The sequence below is a fragment of the Dreissena polymorpha genome, chromosome 5, assembly GCF_020536995.1.
Source record: "Dreissena polymorpha isolate Duluth1 chromosome 5, UMN_Dpol_1.0, whole genome shotgun sequence".
In the NCBI taxonomy this organism is placed as follows: Eukaryota; Metazoa; Mollusca; class Bivalvia; order Myida; family Dreissenidae; genus Dreissena; species Dreissena polymorpha.
Window position 1 is genome coordinate 71,130,601 of NC_068359.1, and position 16,972 is coordinate 71,147,572.

At 34.1% G+C, this 16,972-nt stretch overlaps 1 protein-coding gene across 1 annotated transcript in view; it reads left to right on the forward strand.

Moving 5' to 3' along the window:
- Positions 1–448: 448 nt before the first annotated feature.
- The window catches only part of LOC127831329 (uncharacterized), a 148,496-nt gene continuing 131,972 nt past the window's right edge, over positions 449–16,972 (forward strand). Inside the window, exons 1-2 of the mRNA XM_052356298.1 lie at positions 449–575; positions 15,309–15,431. Coding sequence (XP_052212258.1) covers positions 449–575; positions 15,309–15,431 — 250 coding nt within the window. The remainder of the gene's footprint in view (positions 576–15,308; positions 15,432–16,972) is intronic.

Genomic DNA, 16,972 nt, shown 5'->3' on the forward strand with positions numbered 1-16,972 from the left:
GACACTCGATATGAAAGAGATATGGCAGCAGCATGGTACTGGTGAGAAGCGTCGAATGCTTCCGTTTCAACAGGCAATATCTCGGCTCGGGACACCGCTGGCAGAGACAATGATAAAGGCTCACATATTGACAGGCGACGACTGCATGAGTATAGTGGGAACCAAGCATGCAACTTTGAAGAGGCAGATACCTTGTCAGAGCAGGATGAAGCATTAGCAGAAAAGTATCTTGTACGCGTCTGGGCAGGGGCCTAGATCGACGAAAACTGGGGAAACATTTGACCATCTCCGACTAGAACTATAGTCTGGACTTGATTGCCTACCTCCTAGAAGCAGTGTTAATCAAAGGACATATTCGTAGAGAAGCCTTTCTAATACATAGGACATGTAAACTGCTTACAAATATTGATGGTCCCGAGACACGGCTGGTACTAGTTATACATGGTAGATGGGAGGAGCACCTTGGCATGCTGTTGCCCACAACGTGCCTGAAGCCTCTACCACGGAGCTTGATGATATTGTGCAAGTGTACAGGAAAGTGCGATACTCGACGTTGTCCGTGCCGTGCTGCTGGGGTGCTTTGCATCACATTTTGTCATGGAAATGTGGACGATTCACCTTGTGGAAACCTGACTTGAAATGACTATCTTTGGAACTGTATGTAATCCATGTGAAACAAAGTATTTTAAAACCTATTGAAATGAGAATGATTTCATGTTTATGAGTTGTGTGCGCTTTTGCTATAATGCCATTTGGAATAAGGTGTAAGCCCGTTAGCCTGTCCCTAGGACTGGGGATGACTCAGTGATTACCGAACCAACACATGACATTGGCTGAAAGTTTTCCCAACATCAAATAGATGTTTCGTCGGTTTGACTTTGAGCCAACGTTGAACAATTATCACGGGTTTGCTTGGTAAAGGGTTTGGTCGATTATCACATTTTTATACCATCTGCATTTGGGTTTGAGTCCCGCTCACTGTAGTATTTTTCCACCGAATGTGAAAATTTTCAAATTACTAGTCACTTGTCTGTTAGTACAACATGCGTAAATGATCTAAATGTGCCAATAATACGTAAAACTAGCACAACAATATTGTAATTGAATTAATTACCTCAAAATGTGTCACATTTAAGTTAATACACTTGCTTTTACTGTCCAAGGTTAACTCAAGGTCGTTGATGTATCATATGACCTTGTACTTGACCTTTCCGAATCAATCACCCTCCATATTTAAGAAGATCTCTCATAACATACTTCTTACAAAACTAATACATAATTAAGAGGTAAAACATGAGATTTTACTCCAAAAGGCAATATTTTTTTCTTTTTCAATATGGCCGTCGGCGGCCATATTGGATTTTGGTATTTTTAGGCTCCTGGCAGTGTGACGGACAAGCACCTCGGTGATTTATCATGTATAAGGACTAATTAACTCACACCAAGTGAGAAAATCTCTCAACCCAATTTTACGAACGGGACTTCAGACATAGTCCTGCACTAAGGAGTGTGTATTGCTTTATTATTATTAACAACAATTGATGTATGTATTTGCATGTTATGTATAACTGTCATTTGGCTGGCATGTTTTGGTGGGCGTTCTGTTAATTTCTAAAACCCGTCATAGGCGTGGCATCTTTAGTTAGACAATGCTTTAATTTACATGCATATATCGCGCTAGAGATAAATTGTGTATTCCATGAAAATGTACTACTTAAAAAAGGTGCACACCTTATTTTAAAGTTTTGTTTAGCCAGCGAAACATACAAATATATATCCAATTTTTACTGGCATTATGTCCAATAACTTGAATTACCAAGCTCAGAATGTTAGGTCAACTGTTCAGTGAAATTGAACTTTATTTAGTTTAATTGTCTGTCACCTAATGATGTTGCTGATGCTGCTGCTGATGATTATGATGACCATGATGATGATGATGATGATGATGATGATGAAGACGATGATGACGATGATGACGATGATGACGATGATGACGATGATGACGATGATGATGATGATGATGATGATGATGATGATGATGATGATGATGATGATGATGATGATGATGATGATGATGATGACGATGATGATGATGATGATGATGATGATGATGATGATGATGATGATGATGATGATGATGATGATGATGATGATGATGATGATGATGATGATGATGATGATGATGATGATGATGATGACTACGACGACGACGACGACGACGACGTCCAAGGTCAACTCAAGGTCGTTGATGTATCATATGACCTTGTACTTGACCTTTCCGGATCAATCACCCTCCATATTTAAGAATATCTCTCATAAAATACTTCTTACAAAACTAATACATAATTAAGAGGTTAAACATGAGATTTTACTCCAAAAGGCAATATGTTTTTCTTTTTCAACATGGCCGTCGGCGGCCATATTGGATTTTGGTATTTTTAGGCTCCTGGCAGTGTGACGGACAAGCACCTCGGTGATTTATCATGTATAAGGACTAATTAACTCACACCAAGTGAGAAAATGTCTCAACCCAATTTTGCAAACGGGACTTCAGACCTAGTCCTGCACTAAGGAGTGTGTATTGCTTTATTATTATTAACAACAATTGATGTATGTATTTGCATGTTATGTATAACTGTCATTGGGCTGGCATGTTTTGGTGGGCGTTCTGTTAATTTCTAAAACCCGTCATAGGCGTGGCATCTTTAGTTAGACAATGCTTTAAATTACATGCATTTATCGCGCTAGAGATAAATTGTGTATTCCATGAAAATGCACTACTTAAAAAAGGTGCACACCTTATTTTAAAGTTTTATTTAGCCAGCGAAACATACAAATATATATCCAATTTTTGCTGGCATTATGTCCAATAACTTGAATTACCAAGCTCAGAATGTTAGGTCAACTGTTCAGTGAAATTGAACTTTATTTAGTTTAATTGTCTGTCACCTAATGATGTTGCTGATGCTGCTGCTGCTGATGATTATGATGACCATGATGATGATGATGATGACGACGATGATGACGATGATGACGATGATGACGATGATGATGATGATGATGATGATGATGATGATGATGATGATGATGATGATGATGATGATGATGATGATGATGATGATGATGATGATGATGATGATGATGATATGATGATGATGATGACGACGACGACGACGATGATTGATGATGATGATGATGATGATGATGATGATGATGATGATGATGATGATGATGATGATGATGATGATGATGATGATGATGATGATGATGATGATGATGATGATGATGATGATGATGATGATGATGATGATGATGATGATGATGATGATGATATGATGATGATATGATGATGATGATGATGATGATGATGATGATGATGATGATGATGATGATGATGATGATGATGATGATGATGATGATGATGATGATGATGATGATGATGATGATGATGATGATGATGATGATGATGATGATGATGATGATGATGATGATGATGATGATGATGATGATGATGATGATAAGAATGATGATAATAATGATAAGGAGAAGCATATATAATTTGTCAAAATCGGCCGAGAATGGTTATGATGATCACTTTAAGATATTAGTAGTAAATATTCTCATGACGGCCATCAACCTTTATGTGAACGCCCCTGGAATGATTTATCCGATATCAGTTAGCGATGTATTGTAATTGGTATTCGATCACGAGTGCCGCTCGCTACATCGTTTTAGTAACCAATAGATATGGTTAGAGAAAGGATCTTCATTCAAGGAGTTATGTAAGTATTAATTGCGTGACAATTATTTTTTTATTAATTGAATTATCAAATTTAACAAGAAGGTTTTGGTACAATAACTGATTAAACAAAGTCCATATACAAATATGGATATATTATTTTACGCGATAAATCATAGTATTATTATATTAATGGGTTTTTAAGAAGCTCGTTTATCCATGATTTGTATTTTTATTTGTGTCAAAAAATGTTGCATTTCCCAGTTTTGCCAACATAATGGTTAACGTTTGTTTAAATTCGTTCGCGATAAATATCTCTTCGTTTATGAAGAAAACCATACATGTTAGCATATGCAGATTTACAAATATTTTACAATTCGTTTTTGTCTAATAATGCAAGTATATCTTGATCACAGGTGGTAAGCGTGTTGCGAAAATATTAATCAGTGAAAACATCATTTTGAATGATAAATACTCAAATTATAACGAAAAATCAACTTTTCTGAATATCCATTTTGATGATTTATCAATATTTTGTCAGTAAATATAATTATATTTAAAATGTGAGGAATTACACGTAATCTTTAAAACAAAATTATTTATGCACGCATGTATATACTTCAGCCGAACATTTTCATAAATGATATGCCATTGTAATCGAATCTTGATAATTTTTATAAAAATTTATAAGATAGACTAAATCAATAGTATTTATTTGTTATATGTTTATATAAGTTTGTTATTTATCTTAGTTTATTACTTAACGTATTTTATTATTCAGTCTCTCCGCCAGTATAATTTTAATTTTATAAAACCTTTGAGCAGTTTATATCATTTCATGTACAGCGGCTATTAATTAACTGTAAAAATATTTTGAATCCTTACAATTTGATCGTCGACAGTAATCTATATCCCTCAATGAAAACATCGATACAATGACATCTACGGCCAACTCCTGGCCTGTAATACTCAACCCAGCTCAAACAGAATCACTCATAATATCTCGACAAATAAGCAAACCCAATCATATAAAGTAACGCATACATCAGCAAGATATAATCGCTCACAGTACAAAAGCATCTACGCATTTCTTGTCATCCAACCGTATTTGTAACTCACACATGAATATATCACATCAAACGCAAGGAAGCGAATTACAATTATGTGTAAGGAAAAATTTACCTCAGACCGCTACAGCTTTGGCACGATTTATGCTTCTTTTATCCGTCGCATGTTGGATTTGGATGCAGTATTTTGTCCAATTGCACTTTGTAAAGAAATTTGTGAACTGCTCTAATTTGAAGCAGCCAGAATAGCCATTGGTGCTTTTAAGATGACAGTTTAAACATCTTTAAAATGAAGCAATCTGGCAATCTTTGAATCACGTAGACATTTGCAAATTCTTACAAAACTATAAAAATAAACGATTATCTTACACCACCGTACTTATCTGACCTCTCAGCACTTTGACTAAGGCTACGATCGACACTTATTCATTGTGCGTACTTCTTTTTTAAATTGCATCTTTCGAAGTATGTTTTGGGTTGGCTCACGCCGTAAACCTTTGGTTATAACTTACAACTCAGAACTCGGCAATCAAAATCAATAATGTGATTAAACATTAATTTTGGCCTAACAAAACGGTTACACTTTTCACTTTTACCACGACCCAAGAACAGTCCAAATTCTACACTTCCGCCTTCTTACAAAGTGCTGTTGACTAAAGGAGCAATGAGTTTATACATATTGTTGAATCACCACATAGCCACGACAAAAGTGTGGACCGTAGCGACCATGTTTTCGTTCATGTACGACTATAAATATATCAGACTTTGGTGTATACAAGCAGTAACCGATCTTTGATAGCGATTGTCTAGATCACGTATTGACAAAGTTGTATAGAGAGCGAGTCATAAATGTGTTATAAGTGATAATTTTTTTTTAAAGATTTTAATTTTGTTAAATTTAAAATTAAACATATAATACTAAGAGGTATGATGAATGAAAGGAGATATCCATTTTATGCTACAAGATAAAAAATAGAAAATGCAGTATTTGTTAAAAATAAATTTTTGACTGCAATACTTGTATACCTAGTGAATGTGCATAACCGAGCATTGCATGATTGTTATAAATTACACGACAGTTGAGTTTCAAATGTTTAACAATTGTTAAACGAATGTACAATTTCCTATTTATTTCAATATCCTAATTTTGAAAAAAAAACTGTCCTAATATAATTCAAATTCAGAAATACTTGCAAGCAGGTATGATTGGGTAACATAAATATACGTGCTCTGTGAAAAGGTGTCAGGGACGACACTTTCCTTATAAACTGGGTTTTTGCTAAGAAGAGACTTTCTTTGTACAAAACATAAAAGCGGAAAGTGTCGTCCTTGATTAGCCTCTGCGGACTGAACAGACTAATATTGGACGACACTTTACGCACATGCATTAAACCCCTTTTTCACAGAACACGGTTCAAATAGAAGTTCTGATCTAGCTGTGTATAGAATGTTCAGTATAAACTGTTTAAACCTTCACTTGAATGATAATGCGACATAGATTTAGTGCAAACGTGTCTTCGTTTTCGAATTTTAAACTTAAATGCTTCTGTAAAAAAGGTAGCAATTCGACTTAAACTGAACGGTTCTGGTACAAAATACTGTACATGTACACCTATTTTACATCATGATTTAATTATAAGAAAAGCGGCTTTACAGAAACGGACATAACTGGCGCAAATGTATAAAATATGTTCATTTGTATCGCTACGTTTGATGTTAGTACTGTCATGGACAACACTGAGCAACAACCATTTTAGGAATTTGTGATAGTCTGTCAACGTCGGCTGTACAGATTAACGTCGAACCAAACGACAATCAAGACAACGTGCAAAGAAAAAAGGGGTAATATCGTTCACCCATGTATTCGGATCCTCTTTTACCAGCCGGATACATGACACGTATTCTTCTTCTTCGACAAGTAATCGAATAATTGGATATCCGGATATTCGTTACCATCCCTTATTTCTTTATCATAATTAACAGTTTGTTGGCAGATATTGTTTTTAATTAAATAAGTTCATTTAAGTTCAAACGAGCCAATGCATGTAATCATCTCTATAATTGATTTCATGTCTGCTAAGTTATAATTGGGAACATATCTTTTACGTGCAACGATAAGGTTCTTTTGTTTGGCCAGTATCTATTGGCTGTGTGTGCCTCATCATGATGGTTTATTTGATGCGCTTTTATATTTAACATTGATTGGCATAATTATATGTTTTATGTAAATTAATGCTTTGTGTACCTATGTAATTTAAATGCGCTAATTTTATGTTGTTGTTTTTATTTCTGAATTTCTCAATTTGTTTGTTTGTATTGCGCGCTTTTTTGCACATATTTAATTACGCATATTATTGCTTTTGGTTGTATATTCATACCAGGCGCGCTTTGCAGCATAAGTTTTATGGAGCTGTAGTTAGTTTTTGATTTAGCAATAAAGCTCTCTTATCCCATTATAATGGTCTGTTCATTTGTTTATATACATAAGTTTATACGAATGAATCTCTAACTGAATCTCGCCCTTAGCCACTTTATTTTAAATTGATTAGAAATATCAGCGGACATAATCAATAATTGTTCAATCTAAAAACAAATGTTTAATTTATTTTTATTTACTCGCGCCAAGTACAAATAGTTAAAACACTCTTGTGCTGTACGATGTATTTAACCTTGTTTTAAGAAAACAATACATAAGGTTAAATAAAGTGTTTCTGTTACTAAAAATCATTAAACCTCAGTCTGTATTCAGGACATCCATGTCGTATATTGGAACATGTATTGTATTTAATGACAATTCTTTAGTTAGCACAGAGCATATTCCGATTGCAAATTTACAACATATAATCGCATTTTACAGTATTGCGTCATGCGGTCATTTTTGAAAACTCAAAACCTTTTAGTCTATATAATAAATAAATGCATTTTTAATGTATTCATATTTTAATAAAAGCGGGGAAACATTGCTGGCACTCATATTGATATAACTAATAAAGAGGTCTTATGCACATGTATGCATCCGCAAACGAAAAAACAAACAACAAACCAGTTAAACACTTACCGAAATATTAATAAATAACAAGCGATATTAAATACTGACAATTTTGAATGGGAATGTATCCATATCGCATCGCGTCGTTTTTCGATACCGATCACAAAAAACAATCGACAGGCAAAATGTATCGTCCGACAGATTTTGCATGTCAGCCACTTACTAAGTAAGAGTTGACAGCAGCACATAAATTAGTTATACGTTGTTATATTCTTCAGGCTATTAAATGCACTGTTTAAATAAAGGCACACACACATGTCATTGCTTGACAGCGGACCATCGACATCTCTTTAAAAAAATCCAGTCACCACAAACTACCAAGCCATTTGTGGCTATTAGTTTGCGTTAATTGGCAATTAGTCATCGAAGTTCGGAGTATTTTATATGTGTCACACTTTTCCGTTCTGTCGTCACTTGTAAAAGAAAACTACGATATCATCCGATATTACATGTTGATGCTGAGGTTATCTCGATGTAACCGGCGATACTGTCTTGCCTGTTCCCGTACCCTATTAACGGCCATCGGGGTTATATAACACCTGCCAAGTCAAAGATTGTAACATGTATTGTTATCACGTAAGGAAAACGTGACAATTTAAATCAAGATAGATGTTTAAGGTATCCAACCAGTAAGTGATTTCTCGTTACATTTATAACATATTCGACCTATATAAGTTTTTCGATATAGCCTATCGATCAACACGGGTCTGCATATCGGTTGCTTTCAGTCGACAGCTAATCGCCGATTAACTGGGGCGAGTTTAAGTATGACTAAGACGATCTATGGTCATGCGTTGTTCTTTTCTTGGTCACAGGTTATGCAAGACCACGCAGTCTTTCGTTAATCTTCAAAGTAAATAAATTCATACTAAAACATACGCGCACAATATTTATAAACGTTGACGAATTAAAAATACCAAATAGAAGTTTAGAAGAATATGTTTCAAATTTCTCGTAAAAAGACAATCGTCCGGTTTAAAAATGTGTTCTTCTGCTGAAACTCACATGTGCTTTATGTACAATTGACACGTGTTTTTTTTTACCAAATTACGAATATATGGTGATAGATGTACATTTGTTGATATAATTTCAGATTTTATAGCTGATATGTGTTTGATTTGATCAATTGTTAGTTTGTATTAGATTAGACAAACAAAAAGACAAAAATAGGTTCAAGACGAAACTATTGTTTATTAATAACTATAAAGACTATAAATCTTAATCGATTATCTACCAAACTAAAAAATTTGCTTTGCTTTTCTAACATTTGTAAACAATTTTTTTTATTAAACTGTACATTTGTTCTAGTTTTATATCAATACGTATGTTTCAGGGTTTGCGACACCAATGAATCCATCAACATGATTTCTTCTATCGTTGACATTGTCATAACGTGCATCGCACTGCTATTGTATTCGACATCTACAATCTGTCAGTATATAATAATTTTCATGTTTATATTTCTACAACTCTATAACTCTTCTACTGTTTCTATAAAGAAAGCACATGGGCGAAACTAATTTTTCCATTTGATTTCCGGGTTCGACATTTTAAAGAATAATAAGCATGACATTACATGCAGTTCCAAATATAAACAACTTTAGGACTGTATGTAAAATAGTATTCGCCTCAGGTTAAATACCATCATTTAGCTCAAAACTTTTATTTGTATTTGTTTTAAAAACATGTTTGTAGTTTGCAGAAGAAACGTCCAGCAATGGTTTATTTCTTAAACCATTAACTAATAAACCTAGATGTAAAAATCGCTATGATGAGAATGTATATGAATTCCCATTATATAATGTGTATTATGTCCTTGGGGTGCCTTCCAGCATACCTGTGAAACTATGTCGAAATTAAACCAGTATTTCATGACGCGAAACCTGTAATAATTCTGAGGGTCCTAAGAAAATATGTCTAGGTAAAAGAATTTGGTCGTGAAGCGACTATATGGGTGCGCTGAATAAATAATACCTTTATATCGATGTAGTCGACCGCGTTGGTATGAAACCGGCCACCGTGCCAAGCAGCAGCATTATTCATAAGCATAATGAACTGTCAAAGATGTACATTTCGTATAACAAATCTATTGTACACTTTTTTTATCTGTAGACTTATTATTAAATGTCATAGTGTGACCGCGCTATCAAACACCGGCAACAAAAATCTACAGTTTGAATATTTGGGTAAAATGTGTCAATTCATTTATTTGTGTGAAGGCTATTATGCAAGAGAAAACAGCAGTTTTAACAATGATTTGAATAAAATTCGTCTGCTCCACATCAGCAATTAACAGTTTGTAAAAACTACATTGAGAATTTCTGCGCCTATACGTCGCCGTTATGCCGTGAGGCAAAATTGATATAACAGGCGTATATTTGTTTAATTTAATGGCACTCATAAGATTATTTGCTTTCATTACAAACAAGCGTTAACAATACGTTAAGGACCAAATTACTCATTCAGCCGAAGCGATGCCCTGTATTTAACCCCATGGTTCGTCAGGTACCAATCAAACTATCAAATCAAAATCGTTGCTCTCACTGGCAAACAAATATAATGACACATAAAACAATTTCAGAGCTAATATATAGCGGAATAATTCAAATAGCCAAACATTGAGCGAACAAGATAAATCAATCTAGTTTTGAATCTGTATACCAAAATATATATCAAACATTACGATCGCAGAATCAATCCAACTCGGACAAATCATCAACTCCGTGAGATGTACTGAAATGAATACAACACCAGCGTGATCGTTAAATGTGTTTAGTGATTTTCTTGTATCCGAACCTAAAACAAACAAAGCTCTCTTTTATTCGCATTACGTTTTTCAAAGGTAAACAGTTCAATGAATGAAAACAAATGTGTTTTAACGTTATAAAATTCACTGAGGTACATGGTCCTTACAAAAGGAAACAGTGCACATATGTTTTACCGACATTTTTAACGACATTTGATGTACAATTAATTTCCTTAATACATATATAACCTATCACATAATGTAAGACGAAAATAATACTTTTTCAAATATAACGTTCAATTCTCCATCGAAGTATCCTGCATTAAAATATACGCTGCTTTCATCTGTCTGAAAACAAACAATAAAAATACATTATCAGAATCATCAGCGGACTAACTTAATTCTTCTTCCCCAAACTTACAAGCAAAATGTACAAAGGTTTCGGTTTCTGCAAGATATTTTCGTTTAACGTCGCAAGATTTAATTATTAAAACATGTATAATTCAGTCTCAAACGGTAACCTTTGCTTTTAATTTATTGATTATAAAAACGTTCATGTATTAAAAAGGTTTCATATGTAGCTAGTTACACTGTTAGCATGCGATATAAAAGAGTTTTGTTCAATTACCTGCAAAGTTCATTCATTACTATTTTGTAACAATTCTGCTTATTATTATTTTGTTTGTATTATTATTTTACTTAACTCTGGAAAATGTACAGTTAATGTGTAATAAAAATGGGTTCCTTTTTGGCGATGAGTCACGATCAAAGTCAACAGCGTACATACCGGTGTTTGTTTAATTTTAACTGTCATTAAAATCTCGTTTACAGACAAAGGTCAACAGAGGTCATTTAGCATGACTCAAAATGCAAATCTGAATTTACTTAAGTTCTTAACAAATGAAAATCTTCATATCTGAAAAAAAACATAATAAAAACAATCACGTGATATTACTTTACTCTAAGTGGCCGATAAACAATTATGTCCCACATTTTTAATCCAATCAATCTAAAAACAATCCATTAAAAGGGATACTAAATATATTTAGTAGTACGTATTGTGTATAATCTAGCTAATAGCAGTAATACACTAAATGCGAGCTTAAATGGAAAATGAGACTGTACAATGTTTAAGATTAAACCATCCATATATTTTATACTGACATAATACAATACATAGAGGCACTCTCTAAATAAATATAGATAGTAACAATGATATTTAACCCGTGTTTTTACACCACAGAAATTTTTAATGTTCATACAAACAGTTTCTTATGATTTCAGCAGCGGACCCCTACGTGGTATTGGCGGAAAGTAAGTTAAATTTTGATTTAGCACATACTTACTTCAAAGTATGTATTAAAGAATGCAATTTCGCCCAAACAACAGTGTTAATGGTACACATCAACCACAAGTCCCGCACGTGGAAGCTGCTCGATTATCATCTCGGTAGAAATAGTGTATTTATTCAGACGAGTGTTCATTTTACTGACATTATACTTGTATAGTTCTCTTTCTCAAGTGCCAAAGGATTAGTTTCTTACGGTTGTTTATGGTGTTATATTCTGTCATCGGTGAGCTATATTTATTACGTGATACCGTACTTGAAGCGCCTTATATACACTGTTATGTGGACTCGATAATATGAAAGCAGGCAGGTCGCCGTGGTGTAATGGATATGGTGTCCGCTTAGCGACCGGGAGGTCATGGGTTCGATCCCCATCGTGGGAGCGTTCTTTAGATCTCCCCCAAAGACACCAAGTACTGGTTCTAGGTCCAGGAAACGGACTCGAGAGCATTTATATAAGCCTTAGGCTTTCGATGCAATCGAGCTAAAATAAATAGGTTTAAACTAAAGCAGGCTTATTGATACAACAGTGGGATGAATATATAGCCTTAATAAAAGGTGATTTTAAAAAGTATACTGTTCGATATTATAACTCACGATTCACAAGTTCGAATCTCAACGCTAGTTTTACAAATGTTTATCATGAGTTTACCGTTTTCTCACTTCACATTAGTTTTGCATAGGGATGTACATTATTTTGCATAGGGATGTACATTATTTTGCACAGGAATGTATATTATTCTTTATATGGGTGTACATTATTCTGCATAGGGATATATATTTCTTTGCATAGGGTTGCACTCTTTCCTCTATAGGGATGTACATTATTCTGCATAGGGATGCACGTTATTCTGCAAAGGGGTGCACACTATTCTGCATAGGGATGTACATTATTATGGATAGTGATGCACATTATTCCGCATAGGGATGAACATTATTCTGCTTAGGGATGTACATTATTCTGCATAGGTGATTCTGCATAGTGATGCACATTTTTCTTCGTAGGGATGCACCCTATTCTGCAAATGGAATATACATTTTTCTGCATAGGGATGCACACTATTCTCCATAGTGACGAACATTATTATGCATAGGGATGAACATTATTCTGTATAGTGATGCACATTATTCTGCATAGGGATGAACACTTTTCTACATAGGGTTACACAGTATTTTGCAGAGGGTTGCATATAATTCTGCATAGGGATGCACACTATTCTGCATAGAAATGCACATTATTCCGCATGGGGGATGAACATTTTTCTGCATAGGAATGCACATCATTCTGCGTAGGGATGCACCCTATTCTGCATAGTGATGCACATAATTCTACATAGTGATGCACATTATTTTGCACAGGAATACACATTATTCTTTATATGGATGCACATTATTCTGCTTAAGAATGTACATTATTCTGCATAGAGATGCACCCTATTCTGCATAGTGATGCACATAATTCTACATAGTGATGCACATTATTTTGCACAGGAATACACATTATTCTTTATAGGGATGCACATTATTCCTCTTAAGAATGTACATTATTCTGCATAGAGATGTACACTATTCTGCATAGTGATGCACATTCTTATGCATAGGGTTGTGCAATATTCTGCATAGGGAGGTACATTATTCTATATAGGGATGCGAATTATTCTGCAAAGGGATGCACATTATTTTGCATATGGATGTAGATTATTCTACATAGGGATACACATTATTCTGCATAGGGATGTGCATTATTCTGCATAGGGATGTACAATATTTTGCATAGGGATTCATGCTATTCTGCATAGGGATGTACATTATTCTGCATAGGGATGTACATTATTATGCATTTGGATGTACATTATTCCGCATAGGGATGTACATTATTCTGCATAAGGATGTACATTATTCTGCATAAGGATTGTTATTATTCTTCATAGGGATGCACATTATTTTGCATAGGGCTTCACATTATTCTACATAGGGATGAACATTATTCTGCATAGGGATGTACATTTTTCTGCATAGAAATGCATATTATTTTGCATAGTTATGCATATTATACTGCATAGGGATGTTCATTATTCTGTATAGGGATGCACATTATTCTACAGAGGGATGTACATTATTCTGCATAGGGATTCAAATTATTCTACATAGGGATGCTTATTATATAGCAAAGTCATTCTTGTTCCATGAAGAAATGTCTATAAGCACACCTTCTGTAACTGTAAGTGTCGAATGTCAGATTGGTATTGGTTTAAGTGCGTGTTTGACCTTTAGGCAAAACACATCGTATTTACTAATTGTTAAGCCCAATGTAATGTCTTGATGTTTTTGTTTTTATCATAATAAGATTTTTACTAAAACTAATGCAATATCCAGTTAAACAAATGGAAATTTATCGATACATATCCAAAAAGCATATGAATCTTGCAATATACCTAGTTCTTCTCTCTATCTTCCACCACTTGGTTATATTTGCTGCCTGTTTATTTATTGCGTGAACAATAAAATTCGCACTATGCGCTTGACATTTTCCAAACAATAACAAGGGCAACAACTTAAAACATACTGAAAGGAGAGTAATAATTATCATTCTTTTGACTTTAAAAGTTTTTGTGGAAAAGAAAATATTCTTCGCTACCTTTTAAAGGCATTTATAGGTATAAAGTTTTATTCAAATACATTCAACCCATTCAATACGTTTCGAGTAATGCTTTGCAGAAAATAATAGTATTCGTTAATGTTCTACTTACACAAAACTAAGCCGATGGCAGTAACTTTAGCATCACTATATACATCGGTCATTTAACAGCATTTCATCTCGAGTAAATCAGACACATGTGAATTATTATAGAAATGATATTCTAAAAGAATACATTCAGCCACCGTACAATTGATTGATGAAACACAAAAGAGCTAAACAATTGTGAACAATTTTTAAAACAAACAACATTTGAATACAATGGCATGCATTTGTACAAGCAGAATTAAATTGATATTTGAAATAAAAACAAAAACAAATAAATATTAAAACCCGATCAATCCTAACGATTGGGTCTGACCCATAAGTGCTTTAACTATTTAAACTTCAGTTTTCATAATTTTGTAATAAAAATACATTGCATTATGCTGAATCATAATTGTGAAACGGATGTTGAGGTTTGCTGTCATTTATCAAATTGGTAAATGAGTTGAGTATATAAAAAACGATTGGCCACCATACCTAGCATCTGTTTTTGTATATTTGAAGAAACAAGCTTTTATTTACTTAAAAAAATATGTTGAAAGCGACTGGTTTTACATACACGTTTTATTCAACCAATATGCTCTTGAAATTGAACTACCACTCGTTTCCTTTCCAGCACAACATGGTTCGCCAGATATCGCAAACTCTGCCTACCAGCTTAATATTCAGAGTACCACCGAGGCTGCCGTCATTCCTGGAGCCCTCGGCTTAGGACCCACTGCCTCCTCCATCGTCGACAGTATGACTGCTCGTTTTGTTCTATTAAGCAAGACACAATTTAATACTGAATAACACAAATATAATCGCTAGTAAACTCATTTGTTTAAAAAAGGAATGCATTAAAATTAATTACTAATATGTTAATGTGTATTATGCAATGGAAATCATCTGTTATTCTAATTTATCGGCAATAAGCATTTGGTTGCATTACACTGTGTGCGAAAGACCACTGTCCTCGGGTTGGACAGTACACGCGTATGAAAAATATATGTGCAGGTTGTTGTTAAATTTTTAGCGTTTATCGGTTTGTTTCTGTAATACAAAGACGCTAGTGTGCTTGTTGTGTCAATGTCTGCTTGTTATAAAACGAGTGTTGCGCGTGCATACATGTGATTTTACGTTCTGTAAATAGCATACATAAATTTATTACAAAAAATAATAAAACTATTTTGGTATATGCTTATTTAAGTGCTTCATTATTTATTAGTTTGAGGTATGTATCTTTTTTTTTAGCAGCGTATTTTGTTTTTACAGGGTTCAACTGTGAATACTTCACGATGAAGTTCAAGAATCCAAACCCAACGTCCTTAAAGCTGGTGGAACTGAAAATTACCTTGAAGGTATCCTTATTAAAGAGCTTTTAAAGAGTGAAAAGGATCACATGGTTCTGTTTTTATGCCCCTTCCGTCCGTAGTTTTGTCTCGTCCGTCCAATTTCTTAACAGACACCGGCAAAAATTGACGGAACCTTCATGTGGAAGTCCATGAATGTATTCTGGTGATCTTTTTTGTACCGTATGTTATTGCCATGGTCAGTTCCAGTTATGTATCCTAGTTTGTTCTTCATTTCTGAAGTTCTCTATTAAGTATTAATGGTTGTTCAGTACTCCTCAATTGCCTAACATGGGTTCTGGGGAGAATTCAACAGTTTAATTATGATCATTGTATGTATACATAACTCTTAATATTAGTGTTTTAAATAAACAAATTATACGTTGCATGCACATAATATCATATCATAAATTAGTATAGTACGTCCGAACAACTACATATCTTGCATGAAGGAAAGCAAAGCATCAGAGAAAATATTGTGGGAGCTAATCATAGCATATTATTCATAGCATAGCACCGCATATAGTTTTGAAGCATAACATAGAATGGTGTAAAGTATAGTATTTTTATTCGCATGAAATAACATATGTTTATTTCACAGTATGTTAATTTGTATTTTTAAGTTTATTATTATATTGGGTACCTATTCGTAATATAGTATGGTATATCATGCAATGTTACGTAGATAATATCATGCACACGGCCTCTTACTTACCAGTCCCATACGGTGTGATCTAGGTTCAGTAAGTAGATATTAGGCGAGCACGAGGCTAGAGTCTAATATAGATTTCAGTATCACGTGCGGTTGCGGTAAAATAGGTGTGTACACATTTTTGTCGAAAGAATCAACGTAATAACATGCGCCAATTCAGATTTACTATATTTAAGAACGAATAATGTGTAATTATTTAATTAATTATTGTGTTTATTACGATAGGGGTTAACCAAC